The sequence below is a fragment of the Loxodonta africana genome, chromosome 2 (assembly GCF_030014295.1).
Source record: "Loxodonta africana isolate mLoxAfr1 chromosome 2, mLoxAfr1.hap2, whole genome shotgun sequence".
Taxonomy (NCBI): Eukaryota; Metazoa; Chordata; class Mammalia; order Proboscidea; family Elephantidae; genus Loxodonta; species Loxodonta africana.
Window position 1 is genome coordinate 195,424,450 of NC_087343.1, and position 26,514 is coordinate 195,450,963.

The following is a 26,514-nucleotide window of genomic DNA, read 5'->3' on the forward strand; positions in this document are numbered from 1 at the left end:
AGTTGGAAGCAGCTGGGGAAGCCCTCGCAGTCTCGCGCCCCGCCCGCCTGCCTTCCGATACCGGCCCAAGCCGACTGCAACTTGACTTTCTCTTTTTTCTTTTCCTTCCTGGGGAGGGAAGACTTCTGCTGCTGCAGAGCACAGTCAGCGACCGTGACCGCGGCCCTGACCGGCTGTTCACGGCCCACCGCCCGTAGGCGGGGCTCGGGGGGTGGGAGCGAAGGGCCTCGGGAGCCGGCCTCGGGGGCGGGGATCGGGGCGGGGATCGGGGCGGGGCCGCCGGGGTGATGGCTCGGGTTGTCTCCTCCGGCGCCACCGCCTCAGCAGCAGGAACCGAAGTCGCCACCGCTGCTGCCGCTGCCGCCTGGGTCGCCGGCTGCCAGCGCGCTGGCTCGGCCAGGGCCCGCAGCCATGGAGGAGTTCATCGTGATCTCGGACGACAGCGGCTCTGAGAGCTCCGGGGGACCCCGCTCGGGTCGGGCACGGAGGATCCGCCGAGCCCTTTCCCGGACCCCCAGCGCGCTGCCCCGCCGGACCGTGGTGAGTGAGATAGCCGCCGCTCGCCCAGCCCCCGCGGTCGGAGCGCCGTCTCCCTCGGCTGCGCTTCTTCGCGGCCGGCCCTCCGCCCCCTGGCGCCTCACAGCTGCAGCCGCGTCCCGCCTTGCCGCCTTCCCGGCCTCTCGGGCCCTGCGGAGCGCTGCAAGGCCGAGCCGGGCGGCCAGGCCTCCCGGGCTCAGCGCTCAAGCCCGAGCCGGCTGGGTCTGGCGAGCTGCGACTGAGCACATGGACAACGTCCTGCGCGCTTGGGACGAGAGGTGCCAGGGCCCGCAGCAGGCGACGGTCACAGGCCCGGCCGCGGACGTCCCCTGAGCCTGGGCAGGGGGGCCGCGGCGGGCCCGGGGCTTTGGGGGTCTGGCGGGGCAACAGCCCGGACCCAGACCGCGAGGCCGGGAAGCGGAGCGTGTCATTGTTTGGCCTGTGGTGGGTACAGATGTGTGCAGGCTGGAAGGGAGGGAGGGCGCCTTGGGTCTGGGCCAGACGGTGGCGGTGCTCCAGGGCCTGGCTGCCGAGCTTGGGGCCCGATTTTAGAGTTGTGCAGGAGAGTGATTTATTCGTCTTAGCAAACATTTACCATGTAGGAAGCACCAAGAGGATAGGGACGAAAACAGCGTGCACTATTTCCTTTTCCCTCCGGCCCCTTCAGCTTTGTCCTTCTTTCTGAGGTGGCGCATAAAACATCTATGGTTCCTGCCTTTCCAGAATACTCCACAGATGTTTACTGAACCCCCTACTATGGACCAGATGTTCTAGGGGCTGGAGGTACAATAGAAAACACAACGCTTATAATCCGTCCATGTCGTAGGTCATATGTTCAACAAATACTTATTGAGTAGCTACTTCAGGAGTGGTAGGTGTGCAGGCTTTTTCTCTATCAGGAGACTCAGAAACAGTAATCTCCCCAGCCTCCCAAAATCATGCTCCAGAAATAAAAAATAAAAGAATTATCAGACTGATTTTATTCGTATAGATTTGTAACATACAGTTTAAGTAAAACACTGTGTGTGCTTCATATGCAAACACTCCAAGACAAATTTCCTAGCTTCTGCTCTCCCTAGCCCCTTTCCAGTTGGTTTTCAGTTCCAAAGCCTCCACTTTGAGCCCCTTCTGTGTCCCAGGTACAATGCTTAGTGCTAGGTGATCGCTATAGAATGAATGGCATGCAAGACCAGTTATGTGTTGCATTGCCACGGGTCAAGCAAGAGGGAGTCTCAGTAAATCTCAGTAAAAAATGTAGTTGACTTGGCTAGACACAAGAAATTTTCAAGGTAGAAGTGACTGGACTTGATGAGTGAGTAGATGTGCCCAATGCTGAAGCAGGGTGTGTGGGACATAATAGATACACAATAAATCTTTGTTGGATGAAAGAATGATTGAAGGAGTGGGGGAAAGAGTGCAGTTCAGGCGGTTGTTTGGTAAATAAGAGCCAGTATAGGATTAGGAGCAATCCTGGAGTGGAGGGGATGCCGAATTCAGTTTTGACCTACTGGGTTTTAAGTGCTAATGGGAAGTGGAAATAGATGGAGATGGCCAGCCAGGAGGTGAATATGTGGAAGTGGAACTCTGGAGAAAAGTCAGGGTTGGAGAGATTTGGCAGTCATCTAAATAGAAAGGACGGTTTAAGCCCTAATAGTGGCTGAGATCGTGAAGGAAAAGAGTATATAGAGAAAAAAAGTGGGAAGAAAAAATTGTTGTTTGGCACCCATTTACAGCGACCTCATATATAACAAAAACCATTTGTTGAATATATCACCTTCGACTCATGGTGACCTTATGCATAACAGAACTAAATGTTGCCCCATCCTGTGCCATCCTTATAATCATTGCTATGTTTGGGCCCGTTGTTGAAGCCACTGTGTCAATCCATCTTGTTGAGGGGCTCCCTCTTTTTTGCTAACCCTCTACTTTACCAAGCATGACATCTTTTTCCAGAGATTGGCCCCTCCTGATGACATGTCTGGAAATCCTGGTGGCGTAGTGGTTAAGTGCTACAACTGCTAACCAAAAGATCAGCAGTTCAAATCTGCCAGGCACTCCTTGGAAGCTCTATGGGGCAGTTCTACTCTGTCCTATAGGGTCGCTATGAGTCAGAATCAACTTGATGGCTGTGGGTTTGGTTTTTGGTTTTGATGACATGTCCAAAGTAAGCGAGGTGAAGTTTCACCGTCCTCGGTTCTGAGGAATGTTCTGGCTGTACTCTGCAGATAGTGTTTGTTCTTCTGGCAGTCCATGGTATATTCAAAATTCTTCACTAACACTGTAATTCAAATGTGTCAGTTCTTCAATAGTGACTGGGGTCATCAAAGAAAAAAGTATAGAGTTAAAAATCACCACCTACTTTTTTCCTAGTTTCTCCTCTTTCTTATTGTCCCTTCTCTCAGTTTCCCTTTAGCTTTGTCCTTCTTCCTACCTGCTTCCTTTCCTCCCAGGTATTATCTGTCTTCCTTCATCCTGCTCCAGCTTTCTTCTTCAGTGCACAGATGCCATCTTTATCCAGTCTATGGTGTTGATTCTGGTGCTGCACACACATATGTGGGGACACCCTTTCACTGCTTTCGTCCCCCCAGCCATCTCAATCAAGCATTTTGACCTTGAGCCTTTTGAGTTGAAGAGATATGAAGGGCCAATTTAAATCTTGATTCTTCAAATATTTACTTCAGCGTTCTAAAAATGCCAAGCTTGATCTCCTCTTTCTTGCAGATGATATAAGGATGGTAGGAAAACCATGTAAAAGATCAGAGGCATTAAGGGACTTGTCAAGGTTATAAAGCCTAAAATGCCTTTGTCTATCTTTCTTGAAGGTGCTGAGGTCCAAGAGACTGCCGTTCAAATCAAGATCCCTCACACAACTGCTGTGTGAGCTTTGGGACGTTCTGTCATCTCTCTCAGCTTTTGAGCCTGAGAACATTACTCTCTACCTGGCAGGGTTATTAATGAGGTTTTTAATAAGGCAATGCAAGGAAGGTGTCCAGCGTAAGTGAAAAAGCTTTTGCTATTCTTTTTGTTGCTGCTTCTCAGCTGGGCCTAGCCTTCTCAAGTATGGCAAGTGAAGTAAAAGGAACAAGTTTTTTTTTTTTTTTTCTTTTTTCTATTTTGTAATTGTTGCCTTTGAGGTTCAGAAAGGGGGATACAACTTTTTTAAATTCAGGAAGTGAGAAAGCCATCTTCAATAGTGCAGCTGACGTTTCTGAACTTCTGATTCTTAGCTTGGGCTTTAATCTTCATTGAGTTGATGAGGTGTGTGATAATATTTATTGCTTTTTTTCCCACTTACAAAGAGTAGAACATGTTCAGATAGTTAATTTTGATTGACCTAATGACAGACAATTTAGAAATGTATAAAGAACATCAAAATTGTCCTTAATCTCACCACTCAAAGATAACCAACGTTAACATTTTGATACACGTCCATCTAAACTTTTGTCTGTTAATGTGCTTGTACTCCCGTACATACCCATGTGACCACCCACACATGTTTTTGCAAAAATGAAGTCTTGTTATACATGTGGGGTTTTTTTAGTTTACCTTTTTTTCTTAATATATTTTGGGTCTCTTTCCATACCAATAAATACATATCTTAATCAATATTTTAATGCATTTCATTGTTCAGCTGTATAGTTATTTATGATCTTCTGTTAATAGATATCATGCTATTATTTCTAAACTTTCTTGATTATAAATGACCCAGTGGGAAAGTCCCTCATAAATAATCTTTGTACCCTTGTTCACTTGTTTGTTTAGGATAAATTCCTCTTAGACTGCTGAGTCAAAAGGTATGCCCATCATTAAAGGCTTTTGAAACATATTGCCAATTTTTCCTGTACAAATTGCACATTAATTATATTCTCATCAGTAGCCTATGATCCACTACCTGGCCACCGGTAGGTATTATCAATTTATTTAGTAAATATTTATGGAATACTTAGCTATATGCCAACCCCTGGTGGTACAGTGGTTAGCTCTCAGCTGCTAATTGAAAGGTTGGCTGTTCGAACCCACCAGCCGCTCCACAAGAGAAAGATGTGGCAGTCTGCTTCTATAAAGATTTACAGCCTTGGAAACCTTGTGGGGGCAGTTCTACTCTGTCCTATAGGGTTGCTATGAGTTAGAATCAACTCAGCGGCCATGGGTTTGGTTTTTTGGTACTATACACCAGGCATTGTTCTAGGTGCTAGGAATATAGCTAAGTCCCTGCCTTCATGGAGATTTCATTTTAGTGGAGGGACTCAAACATTAAACAATGACATAAATTTAATATGTTAAGAAGAAAAAGAAGGCATTTTCATTTTTTTAATCTTTGCTAATTTGATTGTCAGATTCTGTGAGCTATCATGGTTTTAATTTGTTTTCAAATTTGGTTAAATTTGGTTAAAATTCATTCATTTAATAAATACTTATTGAATACATACTCTGACCCTAGAAAGCCAGCTATAAACAAGATAACAATGCATCTACATTCTAGATGGAAGAAATAGTGCAGTGTGATGGATGGCTTTTATATGGCCTTTCTTGCCATGATCTAAATTCTGCCAAATGATTGGGTGGGACTGTGCAAATAAGGTGCTCGTGGCCCACCAAGGGGATTGGACAGCTTGCTAATAATGCAGATAAGGTGCATGACACCCTTGTTGGAGTGGGACCATGCAAATAAGTTGTATGGAACCCTAACGAGGGTATTGGTTAGTTTTACCATCCGCTAGGCTTAAAAGAGCCAATTCCAGAGCAGGGTGGGACCTCACTACCACCAAGAAGAAGAGACAGGAGCAGAGTGCATCCTTTGGACCCAAGGTCCCTGTGCTGAGAACTTCCTAGACCTATAAGCCAGAGAGAGAGCTGTAACACCAGAGATGGTACAAGACATTGAGAAGCAGCTGCAGAGAAACGGCAGCATCAGAACCAGTAGATCAGGATGAGATGGCACAGTAGGCTTCCTGGCCCACAGAGCAAGGTGGTTACAGTGAGTGTGCCAGCTCACAGAGAGGGACAGCTGAGCGCCTTCGGACAGGAGGCTTCCTTGCAGAGTGGGGTGCCTCTGGGCACTGGTTGGTGGAGCTAGGCTTGCTGATCCGGAGCAAGAGAGCTAAGTGCCTTGGGGCCAAAGCTAACTGGCAGAGTGGGGTGCCACCAGGCACTTATTGGCGGAGCTAAAAGGATTTATAACACTTGCCTGAGGTGGGCAGAGGCCAGGCTGGCCCAAGAGACCTGTGAAGCCTGCCTGCGGGCACACCTGAGAAGCTGTCCTGACCGAAGAACGGTATCCTGAGTCATTCCTGATGCTGAATTGTAACCTGTTAACTTCCCTAATAAACCCCATAATCATAAGTATTGTCTGAGTTTTGCGTGGCCATTACAATGAGTTATTGGACCCAGCAAAGAAATAGAGTGCTGTGGGAGGGACAGCTGGTGTCAGAATTGGTAAAAAGGTTGGAGGGTGGAGGTAAGTTTGACCTTCACCTCATAGAAATCGGCCTTGGGCTATTGATCTTGATTCTCTCTTCTCCCTCTCCTGAAGTTAGAGGTCAGATGCCCCCACCACACCATTTTTACAGATAGATAATAAGCTAAAAATAAAAGAACAATATAGTAGAGTGACTTGGCTGGGGTCAAGATCATTAGATTGCGTTTTCAGGGAAGGCCTCTCTGAAGACTTATTATTTGATCTGAGACCCAAATGACAGAACAAATTTGTTATGAGAAGATCTAGGGGAATAAGGTAGCAGCCAAGAGAACAGCAAGTGCAAAGACTTGGAGGTGGACATGAACATGACTTATTGGAGGAAACAAAAGGCCAATGGGGCTGGAATGTAATAAGGAAAGGGCAGAGTTGGAAGAGATGAGAAGTAGATGGGCTAGGAAGAAAGGCCTGGTGATCTACTTCCAAAAAATCAGCCAGAGAACCCGCTATGGATCACAGCAGTCCGATTCCATTGTGCATGAAATTGCCATGAATCAGAGGCCGACTCCGTGGCAGCGAATAACAGCGAGGTCACAGTAAAGAATTTGGATTTTATTAAGAAAAAAATCTTTGGAGAGTTTTAAGCAGGGGAATGGTATGATCTGATTTACATTTTTAAAAGGTGACTTTAGCTGCTGTGAGAAGAAAAGACTGTAAGGTTGGTGACCATATAATTTACCATCCAAATGGGGATCCTTTTGCAACGAAAGGGGGCGCTAATCAGACAATGTGCCAAGCAACAGGTAGCGACTGGTTCTGTCCCAAATAAACCAGGAAGTATGGTCACCCCGCTATAACAGACTAAGAATATAATCAGGGAGATCAGTTAGGAGGCTGCTGCAGTAGTCCAGGCTGGAAATAACTGTAGCTTGCACTAGAATGGTGGTGCAGACTGGGAGAGCTGAGGGATGTGGTAGATACTTAGGAAATCAAATCAGCATGTCCCGATAATTTGAATGTAGAAAACAAGGGAAAGGAAAATATCAAGAATAATGTCCTGATTTTTGGCCTGAGCAATTGGTTGCATGTTGTTATCATTCACTGAGATGAAGAAGACTGGAGGAGGCACAGGATCAGGAAGACAGATTCAAGAGTTTGGTGTTGAAGGTGTTAAGTTTAAGATGCCAGTGGAATAGCCAACAGGAGATGCCAGCTATACAGTTTGTTCCAGGTCTGGAGACCAGAGGAAGAGTCCTGACTGGAAACAAAAGTTTGGTGTTATTAGCACATCGTTGTTGCTGTCCAGTCAGCTCTGGCTCATGGCAGCCCCATGACCTACAGAAAGAAACATTGCCTAGTCCTGCACCATCTTCCTGATCCCTAGTGTGCTCAAGTCCATTGTTGTAGCCACTGTGTACTTTCAGCACTATATCCGACAATAGTCTGCTGTGGTCCATAGGGTTTTCCTTGGCTAATTTTCAGAAGTAGATCACCAGGCCTTTCTTCTTTGTCTTAGTGTGAAAGCTCTGCTGAAAACCTGTCCACCATGGCTGACCCTGCTAATATTTGAAATAGGTGGCATAGCACCCAGCATCATAACAACACGCAAGCTACCACAGGCAGACGAGCAGTGTCATTAGCACGTTGTTGTTAGTTGTCAAGTCGACACTGACTCATGGCTACCTTATATATGTTGTTGTTGTTGTAGGCTGTTGAGTTGATTCTGACACAGAATGACCCTATATGACAGAGTAAAACTGTCCCATACAGTTTCCTAGGCTGTAATCTTTACAGGAGCAGACCACCAGGTCTTTTCCCCCTGCAGAGAGGCTGGTGGGTTAGAACCACCAATCTTTTAGTTAGCAGCCGTGCACTTAACCATTGTGCAACCAGGGCTCCTTGCCTTATGTAAATAAAATGAAGTGTTGCCAGTCTTGCACCATCTTCATGATTGTTGGTATGTTTGAGTCCATTGTTACAGCTACCGTGTCAGCCCATCTCACTGAAGGTTTCTCTTGTTTTCACTGATGCTCTACTTTACCTAACATGAAGTCCTTTTCTAGCAATTGGTCTTTCATGATGACCAAAGTAAGGAAGCCAGAGTCTTGCCATCTTTGCTTCTGTGGAGCATTCTTGTTGTATGTCTTCTAAGACTAATTCGTTCATTCTTCTGGCAGTCCCTGATCTACAGGTTTCCCCCACTATCTGAAAGTAGAGCATTCCTACGAAACGTTTCATAAGCCAAAATGGCATAAAGCAAAGAAGCAATTGCCCTTAATTTATATGAGAAAATTTTTGAGTGTTCTCAGACTCAAAAAATAACCTACCAAATCATACCAAAAAATACATAAAATCTATGATAACACTAACGTATAGTAAAAGCAAGAAAGAGATGATACACTGCCTACATAAAGTAGAAATAATGCATGTACAGTGTAGTTTCACTTACCAAAATCGGGAAGACAGCAAGCACACTGGAAGCTGAGAAGTGGTGGCGGTAATGATGGTAGCCCTGGTAGCCTAGTTGGCAATGGCACGTGGGGCTGGGTTGAAGGGCGAGGGTTTGAATCTCGCAGAAAAGTAAGGTTTATATTAACTGTGAATGCTGAGGGATGAGTCCTACAGTTAGAGAAATGCGCAGGGAACAACAGAGGATGGGATCTTGCCATGCATGGTGCATTTATGTTACCAGGCATTTGATTGAATGTGGTTATAGTAAGGGCGGAGGAGTTTGAAAGGACAAGTTTGATCAAGCTGCTGCTTAGGGTGCCCGTTGCCCCCTTGACAACTCACTGCAAAACAAAGCTGAATACTATTTCTGCTTTCCATAAAAGTGAAAATCCTCTTTGAAGGTCTTTGTAGGTCTTTTGTAAAAGTGAAGTGGCCTAAAGCAAACTTGCAAAAAGCAGGGAATACCTGTATTCAAAATTCTTAACCAACACCACAGTTCAAACACATCACTTCTTCTCCTGTCTTCCTTTTAATTGTCCAGCTTTCACGCGCATGTAAGGCAATTGAAAAACACCATGGTTTGAGTCAGACATGCCTTAGTCATTAAAGCGACATCTTTGCTTTTTGAAACTTTAAAGAGGTCTTTTGTAGGAGATTTGCCAACCCAGTACATCATTTGGGAAACCCTGGTGGCGTAGTGGTTAACCAAAGGGTCGGTAGTTCAAATCTACCAGATACTCCTTGGAGACTATATGGGGCAGTTCTACTCTGTCCTATAGGGTTGCTATGAATTGGAATCGACTCAACAGCAGCGGGGTTTTGGGTACATCATTTGATTTCTTGACTGCTGCACATACATCATCTGACCTGAGAATCTCCATAGGGAACAGCATCCAGCATTTGGGCCCTCCAACATTTAGACCAGGTCTAGGCAGAGGAGGAAGAGCAATTAGTGAGGTTGGCGATCAGAGGGTATGCTTAGCATCTAGTGGAACTGGACATCTTACATATGTTTACAGGCTGTTCATATTTCTTCTTTTGTGAATTGCCAGTTCTAATGCTTTGCTCATTTTTCTACTGAGGTGTTATTATTCTTATTAGTTTGTAATTTCTATTTATACAGTAAAGGTCCCTTTGTCATATGTCTTACAAATTTTTTCCAACTTCTTATTCTTCTTTTGGTTTTGTTTACAGAGTTTTAAGTTATTATGTAGTCAGTTCTTTTCCTTTTATGATTTTTGTCTCTGTTGTCACAATTAAAAAGGTTTTCTTCATTTGAAGATGATAAGAATAATGACCTATATTTTCTTCTTGTGCTTATATGGTTTCATTTTTTTACATTTAATTCTTTACTCCTGGAATTAGTTTCAAAAAAAGGGTATAGTGGCAGTCTGATTTTTTTCTCCCCAGATGGCCAGTTGTCCCAACATCATTTTTTGAATAATCTGTCCTTTTTACCCAGCGGTTTGAAATAATTACCTTTATCAAATAGTAAACTATTTTTTATATTCTTATGTCTACTTGTAGACTTTCTATTCTGGCATTGGTACATGCTGTTTTAATTATAAGCAGAGGAAACTAAATTTCTCTTCTTTTTAAGGATTTTTCTGGCAGTTTTACATGTGTCTTAGTTACCTAAACCAAAAAACCCACTGCTGTCAAGTCAATTCTGACTCATAGCGACCCTATATGACAGAGTAGAGCTGCCCCATAGAGTTTCCAAGGAGTGCCTGGTAGATTTGAACTGCCGACCTTTTGGTTAGCAGCTGTAGCACTTACCCACTACACCACTTAGTTATCTAGTGCTGCTATAACAGAAATACCACAAGTGGATGGTTTTAACAAACAGAAACTTACTCTTTCACGGTCTGGAAAGCTAGAAGTCCAAATTCAGGGCGCCAGCTCCCAGAGAACGCTTTCTCCCTCAGTCAGCTGTGGGAAAGGTCCTTGTCATCAATCTTCCCCTGGTCCAGGAGTTTGTCAGTGCAGGGACCCTGGGTCCAAAGGACATACTCTGCTCCTGACACATCTTTCTTGGCCATATGAGGTCCCTCTCTTCTCAGCTTGATTCTCTCTTTTAAATCTCAAAAAAGACTAACTCAATAAACAACCTAATGCTGTAGGTTGAGTTCTGCCTCATTAACACCAAAAAGGTTAGGATTTACAACACAAAAGGTAATTAATTACATCAAATATCAAAATCGTAGACAACCACAATACTGGGAATCATGGCCTGGCCAAGTTGACATTTTTGGGAGATAAAATTCAATCCATAACAGCATGTTTATGCTTTCAAATAACTTTAAAATCATTTAGTCAACTTCCACTTTAAAAATTGAGGTTACACTAAATTTAGCAATTTATGGTTTGTGCTGTTGAGGTAGTCTTGCTTATGTACGTATTTATGCATCTTTTTCTTTGCCATTTCTTTCTTTGTCTTGGTGTTTAGAAAGATCTTTTCCCATCCTAACATTATTATCCTATGTCTTATTATGGTTCTGTTACCATCTCATTCTTAACATTTAGTTCTTTAATTATCTGAAATGTTTCATGTGGCATGTAGTATGCTTACCACTTTCCGTACACTGTATTGCCTTATATCTAAGGTAGTACTAAGTCCAAGACTTGCTGACACTTTAATAACAGCTTTTCAGGAAGCACACAAAAAATCAGAACCACACGAAATATAAGATGCATTCCAATTGTAGATGTATGGGGGAAACATTTTGGCTCCTAAAATTGATAAAATATGGTGTTAATTGTCCACAAATCATTTCTTGAATAATTATCTTTTCTCCACTGATTTGAAACACATTTTTTGCACCAAGATATTTTATATACTTGGGTCTGTTTCTGTTATGTTTCACTGAATTGTCTATTCTCAACACCAGAACTTTACTGTTTTATTTTTGTGGTTTGATATTATCTTTTGTTATTTAGTCAATTATCTCTGCTTACTTTTTCTTCCCCCTAAAAAAGTTTCTTGGCTATTTGTGCCCAACGTATTCCTCCATTTGTTCAAGGATTGCTTTAGGTCAGGGTTTCTTTGGGAAGATAATTCTTCGTTATTAGGGTTGTCCTGTGCACTATAAGTTGTTTATCAGCATCTCTGGCCTCTACCCACTAGATGCCAGTAGCAGCCCCCGCATTTGTGACAGCCAAAAATGTCTTCAAACCAAACCCAAATCCACTGCCTTCAATCTGACTCATAGTCTCCCTGTACGACAAAGTAGAACTGCCCTGTAGGGTTCCCAAGGCTGTGATCTTTACGGGAGCAGACTACCACGTCTCTCTCTCACAGAGCAGCTGGAGGGCTCGAACCGCCCACATTTTTGTTAGCAGCCGAGCACTTTAATCATCGTTTCACCAGGACTCCTTCCTTTAGACATTGCTAAATGTCCCCTGGAGAGCCACTGCATTGGATTTATAAGTTAATTTAAGGAGAATTGATATCTTTACAATATTGTTTTCCTAAACAGAAGCATAGTATAACTTTGCTTTTATGAGGTTTCCTCCTTGACAATCAGTAAAACCAACCTTGGTGGCATGGTGGTTAAGATCTACAGCTGTTAACCAAAAGGTCGGCAGTTTGAATCCACCAGGTGCTCCTTGGAAACCCTATGCAGCAGTTCTACTCTGTCCTATAGGGTCGCTATGAGTCAGAATCGGCTCTATGGCAACGGGTTTGGTTATTCGTTTTATGGCCTTTGTATGGATCCTATGCCTTTCTTATCAAGGAGCTAGTGTTTTGATTCCAAATGACTGTTTGCTGTATAGGGTTGAACATGTTAATCTTGGTGAGCACCACATAATAAAAATAGCTGACATTTATGCCAGGCACATGTTAAGTGCTTTGCATGGATTAATCTTATAATCTTCACTGCAACACCATGAGGTAGGTGTTATTATTATCCCTGTTTGATAGATGAGGAAACTGAAGTAGCCTTCCAACGTTTAGTCCAGGTACAGACAGAGGAGGAGGAGCAGTTAAACATATGCCAGGTGCTTACTGGTTTACCACCCCTAGTCTCAATCTTTAAATTCCTGGGATGAAGTTGAAAAATTCTAGGAACATCCTCTGGGGATGCTAGAAATAAATGGTTAAGTGGGAAAAAAGTAAGTTGCAGGGTATAATTTCATTTTGAAAATGTGTGTATTTTAAAATATGTGTTTTTATAAGAATAGACCCAACAGATTTTTTTAATGAACACTTTTAAAAAACCTTGTCATGTAATTTATAAAATATATTTTTAAAAATCACTTTCTCTTTCTAGCCTCCTCCCCCAAATATTATCAATTCACAGCTGCATACAGCTGTATCCCCAACAGTTTGTTTAGTGCCTCGAACACAGGTGTCCCGTGACTTTTTTGTTCAAGGACAAACAGAATTCTTACTACTGGTTTTCTAAGAAAGCCTTTCCTCTTAATAGGTAAGTTACAGTTGTGTCAAAATACCCAGTGTGGTTTGATAATATCTTCATCCCCGGAGAGCCAAGGATAAATGGGGCACTTGTTTCAGGCTAATTTTTTATAAAGGTTTTTGGAACTAAAAATATGGCAGTGTCATAGGGTAGAAGGCAAAATTCACCTACATTTGTAACTTAAAACATTAGGTTTCAGGGGGACCTCATACCACCAAGAAAGCAGTGCCAGGAAAAGAGCGTGTCCTTAGAACCCGGGGCCCCTGTCCTGGGAAGTTCCTCCAGGCACTTATCTGTGAAGCTGCTGAACTTTGGAACACTTGCCCCAGCAGGGCAGATGCGGCATGAGGCACGAGGACCAAGAGGCCAACACAGGAAGCCAAGCTGCTTTAGGCTCAAAAAAGGTATGGCCACGACCTCTGGGGTTTCAAAGGCTGGAGCCATGGCCTCTGGTGTTTCTAAGGGTAGAGTCCCCACTCAGATAGACTAGGAGAATGGTGTGCCTAAAGCTGAGGGAGCAGAAGTCACCGTCCTGGTGGGCCTGGAAGGCAGAGCTGAAGCCCAGAGCCGAGGGGCCTCCACTCAGATCCCAGAGAATGTGGTCAATACCTAGAGCCTGGAAGGCAGGGCCATTGTGTAAATGGTCTCAGAGAACAGGATTATTTTCAAAGCCTTGAGGGCTAATTTAATATGTTCTGCTGACTTGCTAGGTATCTGTTATGCCTTCTTTCCCTCCAGTTTCTTCCATTTGTAATGGAAATGTCTAGCTTGTGCCTGTTCTGCCATTGTACTTTGGAAGCAGATAACGTGTATTCTAGATTTCACTGAACAGGAATTTTTGGATTTTGGACTTGGAGTTGATTTAAGATTTTTTGCTGTGATACAAGGGGATAAATATGTTTTACATGTGCCAAGGACATGAATTTTTGGCTGCCAAAGGGTGGAATATCATGGATTGCATTGTGTTCCCAAAAAATATGTGTCATCTTGATTAGGCCATGATTCCCAATACTATGTGGTTGTCCTCCATTTTGTCATCTGATGTGTTTATCATGATGTGGCTTATTGGTCCAGTTGTGAAGATTTTTATTTTCTTCACGTTGAGATGTAATCCATACTGAAGGCTGTGGTCTTTGATCTTCATCAGTAAGTGCTTCAAGTTGTCTTTGCTTTCAGCAAGCAAGGTTGTATCATCTGCATAATGCAGGTTGTTAATGAGTCTTCCTCCAATTCTGATGCCATGTTCTTCTTACTGTCCAGGTTCTCGGATTATCTTTTCACCATACAGACTGAATAGGTATGGTGAAAGGATACAACCCTGATGCATACCTTTCCTGACTTTAAACCACACAGTATCCCTAATACTGTTAGAACAACTGCCCCTTGATCTGTGTACAGGTTCCTCATGAGCACAATTAACCTTTCTGGAATTCCCATTCTTTGCAATGTTATCCATAATTTGTTATGATCCACATGGTTGAATGCCTTTGCATAGTCAGTAAATCATAGGTAAACATCTTTCTGGTATTCTCTGCCTTCAGCCAAGATCAGTCTGACATCAACAGTGATATACCTGCTTCCATGTGCTGGTCCATATCTGACTTAAATTTCCAGCAGTTGTCTGTCAGTGTACTGCTGTAACCGCTTTTGAATGATTTTCCACAGAACTTTACTTGTATGTGATATTGATGTTGTTTGATAGTTTCCACATTCTGTTGGATCATATTTCTTTGGAATGGGTACAAGTATGGATCACTTCCAGTTAGTTGGCCAAGGAGCTGTCTTCCAAATTTCTTGGCATAGACAAGTGAGCACCTCCAGCATTGCATCCCTTTGTTGAAATACCTCAATTGGTGCTCCATCAATCCCTGGACCCTTGTTTTTCACTGATACCTTCCGTGCAGCTTAGACTTCTTCCTTCAGTACCATTGGTTCTTGATCATATGCTGTCTCCTGAGATGGGTGAATGTCAACCAATTCTTTTTGGTACAGTGACTTGGTGTGTTCCTTCTGACTTCTTTTGATGCTTCCTGAGTCATTCAATGTTTTGCCCATAGATTACTTCAAAATTGCAACTCGAATTTTTTCTTCAGTTCTTTTAGCTTGAGAAACGCCGAGTGTGTTCTTCCCTTTTGGTTTTCTATCTTCCAGGTCTTTGTAGTACATCTTGTTATAAAATTTTACTTTGTCTTCTTGAGCTGCCCCTTGAAATTTTCTGTTCAACTCTTCTACTTTATCATTTCTTCCATTCGCTTTAGCTACTCTGCGTTTAAGAGCAAGTTTCAGAGTCTCTTCTGATACCTATTTTGGTCTTTCCTTTCTTTCTTGTATTTTTAATGACCTTCTACTTTCTTCACGTATGATCTCCTCAGTGTCATCCCACAGCTCATCTGGTCTTCGGTCAATAGTGTTCAGTGCATCAAATTTACTCTTGAGATGGTGTCCAAATTCAGGTGGGATATGTTCAGGGTTGTATTTTTGTTTTTGTGGACTTGTTTTAATTTTCTTCAGCTTCAACTTGCACTTGCATATGAGCAGTTGATGGCCCTGTTCTGACTGATGATATTGAGCTTTTCCATTGTCTCTTTCCAGAGATGTAGTCGATTTGATTCCTATATTTCACATCTGGTGAGATCCACATGTGTAGTCGTCGTTTATGTCATTGAAAAAAAAGGTATTTGCAATGGAAATTTCGTTGGTCTTGCAAAATTCTATCACATAATCTCCAGCAGCATTTCTATCATCAAGGCCATATCTTCCATATATGGATCCTTCTTTGTTTCCAGCTTTCACATTTCAGTCACCAGTAATTGTCGATGCATCTTGATTGCATGCTTAATCAACTTCAGACTGCAAAAGTTGGTTAAATCTTCAGTTTTTTCATTTCTGGCCTTAGTGGTTTGTACATAAATTTGAATAATGGTCATATTAACTAGCCTTGTAGATGTATGGATATTATCTTATCACTGACAGAGTTGTGCGTTGGGATAGAAGTCCATTCAAAATTATAGTTAAAAAAACAGAAGAATAAAGAAGAGGAAAACATTGGGTATTTTTCTGCACCAGTCGTTGAACCAGGCATGAAATACAGTGAAGCATTAATATAATTAATATATGAGCATTTAATTGAAATAATTTAAAACTTACACAGAAGTTGCAAGAATAGTAAGAACTCCCATTAACTCTTCATTCTAGATGCACAAATTGTTAACGTTTTGCCACATTTGCTTCACTATATTCCCCCATCTCCATGTGCGTGCATGTGTGTGTGTGTGCACGTGTGTGTTTTAACCATTTGAGAATAAGTTATGGATATCATGCCTCTTTGCCTTTAAATGCTGCATTGTATCTTCAGAAGGACATTTACTTACATGGTACAAATATAAAAATCAGGAAATTTAACCTTGGTAAAATACCATAATCCATAGGCCTTATTCAAATTTTGCCATTTGTCCCAATAATGGGCCTTTATAAAAACCAAACCTATTGCTGTTGAGTTGATACCAACTCACAGCGACCTTATAGGACAGAGTAGAACTGCCCCTAGGGTTTTCAAGGAGCAGCGGGTAGATTTGAACTGCCAACCTTTTGGTTAGCAGCCATAGCTCTTAACCACTGTGCCACCAGAGCTCCAATGTCCTTTATAACAGTCATTTTTTCCTGGTTTAGGATCCAATCTAGGAATATGCATTACATTTAGTTTTCTTGTCATTTAGCCTCTCTAATGTGGAACATTTCTTCAGTATTTTTCTTTCATGACTTTGACTTTTTTTTAAGAGTTCGGTCATTTATTTTGTTGTTGTTGTTAGGGGCTGTCAAGTGGGTTCTGATTCATAGCAACCATATGTTCAACAGAACAAAACACTGCCAGGTACTGCGCCATCCTCACAGTCATTGCTATGTTTGAGCCCATTGTAGCCACTGTGTCAGTCTATCTTGTTGAGGGCTTTCCTCTTTTTTGCTGACCCTCTACTTTACCAAGCATGATGTCCTTTTCCAGGGACCAGTCCCTCCCGATAACATGTTCAAAGTACGTGAGACAAAATCTCAGCATACTCATTCTGGCTGTACTTCTAGCTGTAGAACCCACTGGCTGTAGAACCCATTGCCATCGAGTGAAATTCTGACTCATAGTGACCCTATAGGACAGAATAGAACTGCCGCATAGGGTTTCCAAGGCTGTAAATCTTTATGGATGCAGACTGCCACATCTTTCTCCTGCAGAGCGGCTGGTGGATTCGAACCGCCAACCTTTCGGTTAGCAGCCAAGTGCTTAATCACTGTGCCGCTGGGGCTCCTCCTCTGTCTGTAGAGTATTTCTTAATTTGGGTTTGTTTAATGTTTCCTCATACTTGAATTCAGGATATGCATTTTTGGCAAGAATATTACGTAAATGTATTGTTCTTCTCAGTGTGTCTCACCAGGAGTAACATGATGCCAGTTTGTTTCATTATTGGTGATGCTAATTTTGATCAGTTCATTAAGGTGGAATTAGCCAAGTTTCTCCACTGTAAAGATACTGTTTTCTCTTTATGATTAACGAGAAGTTTGTAGGGAAGTACTTTGGCACTGTGAAATATCCTGATCCTCATCAAAATGCCACATATTAGCATCCATTGATGATTCTTGCCTGAATCAATTGCTATGATGGATGCAAAACAATGATTCTCCTAATTATATTATTTTATATCCTTCAACAATAATCATGTGACATTCTACTGTAAATAACTTTTCTTTCTCTTGTCCATCTGTCTGTGTATCTGTCATTAGTATGGTCTCATGGACTTCTATTTTATTCAGTGGATTAAGCCCATTTTTTATTACTTTTTTTTTTTAATGAGAGACTTATATGCAGTTGTAAGAAATAATACAGAGAGAGCCCTTGTACACTTTGCCTAGTTTTCCCTAATGGTAACAATTTGCAAAACTGGTACATCATGACCTAGATATTGATGTTGATGCCATCTGCCTGTCTTACTCAGATGTCCCCAGTTTTTCTTGTACTCATTCGTGTGTGTGTGTGTGTGTGTGTGTGCGTGTATTTAAGTTCTGTACCATTTTATTACCTGTGTAGGTTTGTGTATCTACCACTAAAATCAAGATACTGAACAGTTCCAACAACATAAGGATTCCTTGTGTTGCCCTTTACTAACCACATCCCACCTTCCTACAGACACCATCTTCCCCCCCGCCATCATAAGACCAATTTAAGACATATACAGTTTGCTGCCTCAGCATCTATTAATTCCTCCTAGTTGCCTTTTTACTCTGTTTCTGACAGAGCCGTTCTATCTTATCACTCAGTCTCTCAGTAGGTGTAGTCTCTAACAGACCGTCCTGGCCATGCCCTGTATGGGTTCCCATGATAAATACCCCTTTGCTATCATGTAGCCCGGTCTCTCAACAATGATACTCTTTGCCCCTCCTGTCCAGGCTTCATGTGGTTCACTGTGATAAAGTTACCCTTTTGACTCATGCTAATACCCTTTTTAATACCCTAGAAACTTTCAAACTGACCAACCCCACGTTAGCCTATCTGTTGATGGACATTTGGGTTGTTTCTACCTTTTGGCTGTTGTGAATAGTGCTACAGTGAACACTGCTATAAAAAGTATCTGTTTACATCTCTGCTTTCAAGTGTTTTAGGAATGGAATTGCTGGGTCATGTGGTGATTTTATGTTTAACTTTTCAAGGAACCGCCAAACCGTCTTCCAGGGCTGTTGCACCACTTTACAATTGCATCAGCAACAGATGAGGGTTCCAGTTTCTCCACATCTTTGCCAACATTTTTTGTTTTTTGTTTTCTGATTTTAGCCATCCTAGTGAGGATAAAGACGCCCTGGTGGCATAGTGTTTAAGAGCTACGTCTGCTAACCGAAAGGTCAGCAGTCCAAATCTACCAGGTGCTCCTTGGAAACTCTATGGGGCAGTTATACTGTGTCCTATAGGGTCACTATGAGTTGGAATCAACTCGATGGCAGTGAGTTTGGTTTTTTGGTTAGTGTGGGTAAAGTGGTATCTCATTTTATTTGCGTTTCCCTGGTGAGTAATGACGTTTAGCATCTTTTCATGTGCTTGTTGACCGTTTGTATTTCTTCTTTGGCTAAATGTCTATTCAAGTCCTTTGTCCATGTTTTTATTTGTATTGTTGAGTTGTAGAAGTTCTTTATAAATTTTGGATGTTAAACTCTTATCAGATATATGGTTCCCAAATATTTTCTCCCATTCTGTAGATTGCCTCTTTACTTTATTGATAAAGCTCTTTGATCAACAAAAAATGTTTATTTTAATGACGTCCAGTTTATCTATTTTATCTCTTTGTTGCTTATGTTTTTGGTGTCATATCTAGGAATCCATTATCAAAAACTAGGTCCAGAAGCATTACCCCTGTGTTTTGTTCTAATATTTTTATGGTTTTAGTTTTGACATTTAAGTCTTTAATCCCTTTTGAGTAAATTTTTGTATATGGTGTGAGGTGTGGGTCAAGCTTAATCCTTTTGCATGTGGCAATCCAGTTGTCCCAGTACCATTTATTGAAGAGACTGTTCATTCCTCATTGAATGAATTTAAGCACCCTTCTTGAAAATCAGTTGGCCACAGATGTATAGGTGTATGTCTGGATTCTCAATTTTGTTCCATTGGACTATATGTCTTATCATTATACCAGTCTACTTTGATTACTGTAGCTTTTTTTTTTTTTTTATAGTACATTGTGAAATTGGGAAGGGTGAGTCCTCCTACTTTGTCCTTCTTTTTCAAGATTACTTTGGTTATTCAGGGCCCCTTGCAGTTCCATATAAATAAGAGGATTGGCTTTTCCATTTCTGCAAAGAAGGCTGTTGGAATTTTGGTGAGTATAGCATTGAATCTATAGATTGTTTTAGGTAGTATTGACATTTTAACAATTTTAAGTCTTCCAATCCATGAGTACAGAATGCCCTTCCATTTATTTAGGTCTTGTTTAATTTTTTTCAAGCATTTTATTAGGTGAAAGTTTACACAGAAAATTAATTTCCAATTCAACCATTTTGTATACAAATTGTTCCGTGACATTGGTTGTTATCCCTACAATGTGTCAGCACTCTCCCCATTTATACCCTGCCTTTCCCATTTCCATCAATCCAGTTTCTCTGCCCCAGCTTGCCTTCTTGTCTTTGCTTTTGGGAAAATGTCACCTGTTTGGTCTTGTATAGTTGATTTTCAGCAATATTCTATAGTTTTCAGTATACAAGTCTTTCACCTCCCTGGTTAAATTTATTCTTAGGTACTTTATTCTTTTAAATGTTCTGATCGTTAAGGTGTGTGTCAATTTGGCTAGGCCATGATTCTCAGTGGTTTGGTGGTTATATGATGGTGTAGTTTGGCAGTTATGTAACGATGCATTTTGGCAGTGATGTAATATTGTAGTCATCCCCCATGATGTGATCTGATGTAGTCAGCCAGTCAGTTGGAAGTGAAGCTTCCTTAGGGGTGTGGCCTGCATCTGATATCTATTTGGATGCTCTGGCAAAGCTCACTCGCTTGCTTGCTCTCGATCCTGCCATCTAGCTTGTCATTATCTGATCATCTTGGGACTAGAACCAGCTGCCTGCATATTGCCTGCAGGTCTTGGAGTTTGTCAGCCTCCTCAGCCTGTGAACCAGTGGCCTGCCATCTTACCGGCCAATCTTGGGATTCATTGGCCTCTGCAGCCTCTGAGCCAGCAGCCTGCTGTCTTACCTGCCAGTCTTGGGTTTGTCAGCCCCTGCAGCTATGTGAGTCAGGAAAAACCTCCATCATGATGCCTGACCCACAAATGTGGGACTTGCCAGCCTCTACAACCATGTGAGCCATTTCCTTGGTAGAAACCTCTCTCTGTGTCTCTCTTTCTCTCTCTCTGTGTGTGTGTGTGTGTGTGTGTGTGTGTGGTGTGTGTATGTGTATATACTTCACTGCTTTTGCTTCTCTAGAGAACCCACCCTAAGACGTTTAGTTCCCAGAGTGGTTCTAGAGAAACAAAATTGTAGGGATGTGTTTTTTTTTTAATTTGTTCTCAAGTCTGACTAGTCTTAAAGTCACTGATGACTCTGCCTCCAATAGTAAAGAGGGTACTGCTAATCCATGGCATGGGGTGCCAATACTAATATGCAAAATATTACCACCAATAGATCAAGCATTGGTAAGAACCAAGGGCTCTGGGTAAGCACATGTTTGATACTTTCCTACAGTTTTGTCAGAATGAGAAGTATAAGGAAGTTGATTGGTTGGTCCTACTTTTGCCAGACAAAGTGGTGAAAGAATGAGATGGGCTCAGGGCTTCAGAGTCACAGTTTAAGCACCACATAAAGACCTCAAAGTTGCCATTTGTGCCCTGAAAGAAAGCCTGATTTTCTTGTAGTAACAGAGCTGATAATGCCAAAAACCAAACCCAGGTTTTTATCATAAGAGTGGCTGAATTACAACACCAATAGAGTTCTCAACCTCGAATGTGTCTGAAGATAAAGTGAGGGCATTGACTGGGAAGAAATGGGGTACTGAATTGGGATGGGGATATATGGGTAGATAATCTTTTTTTTTTTAATCAGGAAGCTGAGGACATTGAGTCTTATCTGTTGAATCACTCCTGCCAACAGAAACCAGCCCTCTTACTCCCATCTGAAGAAATCACTCCATCTTTGCCTGTTAAGCTACTCTGTCTAGTAAAACCATTATCCTTTCCATGCCCACCTCATGAGATTAACCCAGCTGTGCCTGAAGAATCTTTGTCTGAGCTATCACCTAGGTTGGTGCCTGGAGCATTGCTTGGGCATCACCTGACATAGATACCTTGCAAGATATTGCTGAATATTCTCAGGATCCACCCCCACCACCCATTTTTGCTTCTAGTCTTATAACTAGACTTAAGTCCCAGTGAGCCCCAAAAGCTGAAGTACAAAGTGTGACCGAGGAAGAGGTACACTACACGCCAAAAGAACTCCTTGAGTTTTTTAATATATACAAACAGAAACCTGGGGAATATGTGTGCGAATGGCTATTAAGTGCTTAAGATAATGATGCAAGGAATATATAGTTGGATCAGTGTGGGTTTATAGATATGGGGCCACTAAGCACAGATTCTTCATTCAGTGTTTCAGTTTCAGAGGTTAGGAAGGGATCTAATAGTTTATTTGATTGGTTCACTGAAGCATGGATTATGTGGTGGCCTACAAATCTAGTAAAAGTACCAGACCTGTCTTGGTATACTGTAGAAGAAGGTACCCAAAGGCTTAGGGAAATTGGCATGTTAGAGTGGATTTATCAGTTTAGACCCACAGATGGAGTATCCAGAGAACACAACTTTTACCATAGTGGTGGGGAACAAATTTGTGAAGGGAGCTCCAGCATCCTTGAAGACTGCTGTGATTGCTGTTTTATGTAAGTCAGACTTGTAAGTGGAAACTGTCCTAGCTAATTAAGACATCTAGCTACAGTGGGGCTGATGGGACCCCATGGTGGTAGGGGCCAAGTGGCAGCACTCAATCAACAAAGACAAGGTAGGAATGGTTACTGTAATGGACAGTGGCGTCAAAGCAGTAATCAGGATAGTCTGACTCAGAGGGACTTAGGTCATTGGCTACTTAGTCATGGTGTCTATAGGAATGAAATAGATGGGAAATATACTAAATATTTACTTGATCTGCACAAGTGGAAGAATTCTAGATCAAGGGAACTGCAGTCTAACTTGAATCACCAGAATAGAGTCAGTCACAGCCCTTCAATCAATTCCCAGACCTGAGTCAGTTTACAGACCCACAATCCTTTGAGTGAAAGGGAAGCTGGATCCTCTTGAGGAAGGACCCTACTACACTGCCAAAAATTTATACTGTTAATCTTTCTCCTAGCATTCCCCAAAGGGATCTATGGCCTTTTACTAGAGTGGCTGTTCTCTGGAGAAAAGGAAGTAATCAGACTTTTTTGCAGATTACTGGATACTGGCTCTGAACTGACACTAATCCAATGTGGCCCACTGTGGCCCACCAGTCAGAGTGTGGGTGTATGGAGGCCAGGTTATTAATGGAGTCTTAGGTTTGTCTCACAGTGGCTCCAGTGGTTCCCCAAACTCACACTGTAGTGATTTCCCCAGCTCCAAAATGCATAATTGGAATAGATATACTCAGTAACTAGCAAAACCTCCGCACTGAGTCTCCAACACGTGGTAGGAAAAGCCAAGAGGAAGCCATTAGAACTACCCCTACCTAGGAAAATAGTACACCAAAAGTAATACCTGTGAGCCAGCAGCCTGTCATCTTACCTGCCTGTCTTGGATTTGTCAGCCTCTGCAGCCTGTGAGCCAATGCCATACCGTCTGACCTGCCAATCTTGGGTTCATTAACCCATGCAGCTACATGAGTCAGGAGAACCCTCCAACATAATGCCTGACCCATGGACTTGGGACTTGTCAGCCTTTACAACCTCATGAGCCATTTCCTTGAGATAAATCTCTCTCTCTTCACACACACACACATATATATATAGATATATATACGCAAAAAACAAAACCATTGCTCTTGAGTCGACTTTGACTCATAGCGACCCTACAGGACAGAGTAGAACTGGCCCATAGAGTTTCCAAGGAGTGCCTGGTGTATTCGAACTGCCGACTTTTTGGTTAGCAGCCATAGCACTTAACCACTACACCACCAGGGTTTCCATATATATATGTATATATATATATACACACACACACACACATACATACATACATATATATGTGCTTTGCTGGTTTTGCTTTTTTAGAGAACCCAGCCTAAGACAGATGCTTTTATAAGTAGAATTGTTTCCTTAATTTCCTTTATAGATTGTTCATTACTGGTACATAGAAATCCAACTAATTTTTGTGTGTTGATTTGCTGAATTCATTTATTATCACCAGTAATTTTCTTGTGGAGACTTTGAGTTTTCTATATATAGGATTATGTCATCTGTGAAAAGGGATAGTTTTGCATCTTCCTTTTTTATTTGGGTACCTTCTATTTCTTTTTCTTGCTAATTGCTTTCCTAGAATTTCTAGTACAACATTGAATAGCAGTGGTGAGAGCAGGCATCCTTGTCATGTTCCTTATCTTAAGTGTAAAGTTCTCACTAAAGATCTGGATCTGACAGACATTGAAAAGATCATAAGGGACTACTGAAAATAACTCTAAGGACATAACTTTACAATTTAATTGAAATGAACCAATTTTCTGAAAACTCCAAACTTAACAAAACCCACCCAGGATTAAATAGATAATTTGAATAGTCCTAAAACTACCATGGAAATTGTATTAGTAATTTAGAACCTTCTAAAAAAATAAATCTCTAGGCTCCACATTTCAATGGCAGATTTTGCCAAACATTTAGAGAAGAAATAACACCAATTCTACACTACTTCTAGAAAATGCATGAAAATCAAACATTTCCCACATCATTTTATGTGCCCAGCTTTATTTTGATGCCAAAATCAGACAAAGACAGTACTAAAAAGAAAACTGTAGATCAATATCCCTCATGAACATATGCATAAAAATCTTCAACAAAATATTAACAAATAAAAGTAATCAATATGTGTATAAATAATACACCACAACCCAGTGAAATGTATTCCAGAAATGCAAGACTGGCTCAATATTTGAAAAATAATATAATCTGTCATAATAATGGAAACCCTGGTGGCATAGTGGTCATGAGCTGTGGCTGCTAACCAAAAGGTCAGAAGCAATGGGTTTGTTTGGTTTTTGGGTTTTTTTAATATTAACAGCCTTAATAAAAACCACATGATCATATCAGTTGTTGCACAAAAGACATTTGATAAGATTCAGTACCTATTAATGGTGAAAAACTCACAACAAACTAAAAATAGAAGGGACCCTCCCCAGCCTAACAGAGCATATACAAGAAAACTAGGGTAATCATCCTACTTAATGGTACAAGACTGAGCACTTTCCTTCTGAGATCTAGAACAAGGCAAGGATGTATGCTCTTACCATTCCTATTCAATATAATACTAGAATTCATAACTGATACAATAAAGCAAGAAAAGAAAAAAAAAGACATACAGATTGGAAAGGAGGAAATAAGAAATACAGCTTGGAAACCCTGGTAGCGTAGTGGTTAAGAGCTACGGCTGCTAACCAAAATGTTGGCAGTTTGAATCTACCAGGCACTTCTTGGAAATTCTATGGGGCAGTTCCACTCTGTCCTTTAGGTTCACTATGAGTTGGAATCAACTTGACGGTAACAGGTTTGGGTTTTTTGGTTTTATTTGCAGATTACATTATTGTCTACATAGAAAATCCCAAGGAATCTACTAAAAAAAAAAAATCCAATACAAAAGAACAAAATCTCTTAGAATTAATAAGTGATTTTATTAAGGTCACTTTGTATGAGGTTATCATGCAAAAATCAGATTTCTATATGTTGTCAATAAGCAATTGGAAATCTAAATTAAAAACTGTCATTTATAATCACACCCCCACAAAGGAAATACTTAGTATAAATCTAACAAAATATGCTATTGAGAAAAATCAAAGAAGATCTAAAGAAGTGGAAAGACATACCACATTCATGGACTGAAGGACTCAGCAGACTAATTATGTCATTTCTCTCCAAATTGATGTGTAAATTTAATTCAGTTCCTATAAAAATCTCTGCATAATTCTTTATAAAGATAGATAAACTGCTTTTGAATTTATGTGAAAAGGCAATGGAGCTAGATTAGCTAGAACAATTTTGAAAAAGAATACATTGGAGAACTTGAACTATTCCCTTTTAAGATTTACTAAATAGCTATAATAATCACAACCGTGTTGTATTGGTGGAGGGATTGACACATAGATCAATGGAACAGAATACACAGTCTTGAAATAGACCCACACAAGTATAGCAAACTGATTTTTGACAAAGGTGAATAAGCAATGCAATGGAAGGAAGATAGTGTTTTCAACAAATGGTATTGAACAATTGAGCATTCATAGGCAAAAACCATGAACATCAACATAAACTCACTGTATACCAAAATTAGCTCAAAATAGATTACAGATGTAAATGTAAAATGTAAATTATAAAAACTTTTAGAAGAAATCACAGGCAAAAAATATTTATTACCTGAGTTTAGGCAGATTTCTTAGATATTACACCAAAGGCACAATCTGTAAAAAAAAAAAAAAAAAAAAAACTGGTAAATTAGACTTCATCAAAATAAAAAAATTTGTTTTGCAAAAAAAAAAAAAACTGCTGAGAAACTGAAAAGACAAGCTACAGATTGGAAAAAAAAATTTTCAGATAACATATCTGACAAAAGACTTGTACCCAGACTATATAAAGGACACTCTAACTTTTTTTTTCTTTTGTTGCTGTTGTCAAGAGTATACACAGCAAAACATACACCAATACAACAGTTTCTACATGTACAATTCAGTGATGTTGATTACATTCTTCAACTTGAGTAACCCTTCTCACCTGCCTTTTCTGAGTTGTACCTCCCCCATTAACATAAATTTACTGCCCCTAAGGTTCCTATCTAATCTTTCAAGTTGCTGTTGTCAATTTGATTCCATATAGATAGTTCTTAGAAGAGCATAATGGTCAAGGCAGATATTTCTACTCGTTAAACTAAACTATTGTTGGGTTTTAAGAAGACTTCATGGAATATTTTTGGTTTAAGGTTTAAAGATTATCTCAGGGAAATAGTT

General features: G+C 41.1%; 1 protein-coding gene across 3 annotated transcripts in view; it reads left to right on the forward strand.

The window, feature by feature from the left end:
- Nucleotides 1–329: 329 nt before the first annotated feature.
- SIMC1 (SUMO interacting motifs containing 1) overlaps nucleotides 330–26,514 on the forward strand; it is an 85,823-nt gene continuing 59,638 nt past the window's right edge. For all 3 annotated transcript variants that reach the window (XM_064279168.1, XM_010594231.3, XM_064279170.1), the window contains exon 1: nucleotides 330–540. In XM_064279168.1, coding sequence (XP_064135238.1) covers nucleotides 412–540 — 129 coding nt within the window. In that variant the 5' untranslated portion in view covers nucleotides 330–411. The remainder of the gene's footprint in view (nucleotides 541–26,514) is intronic.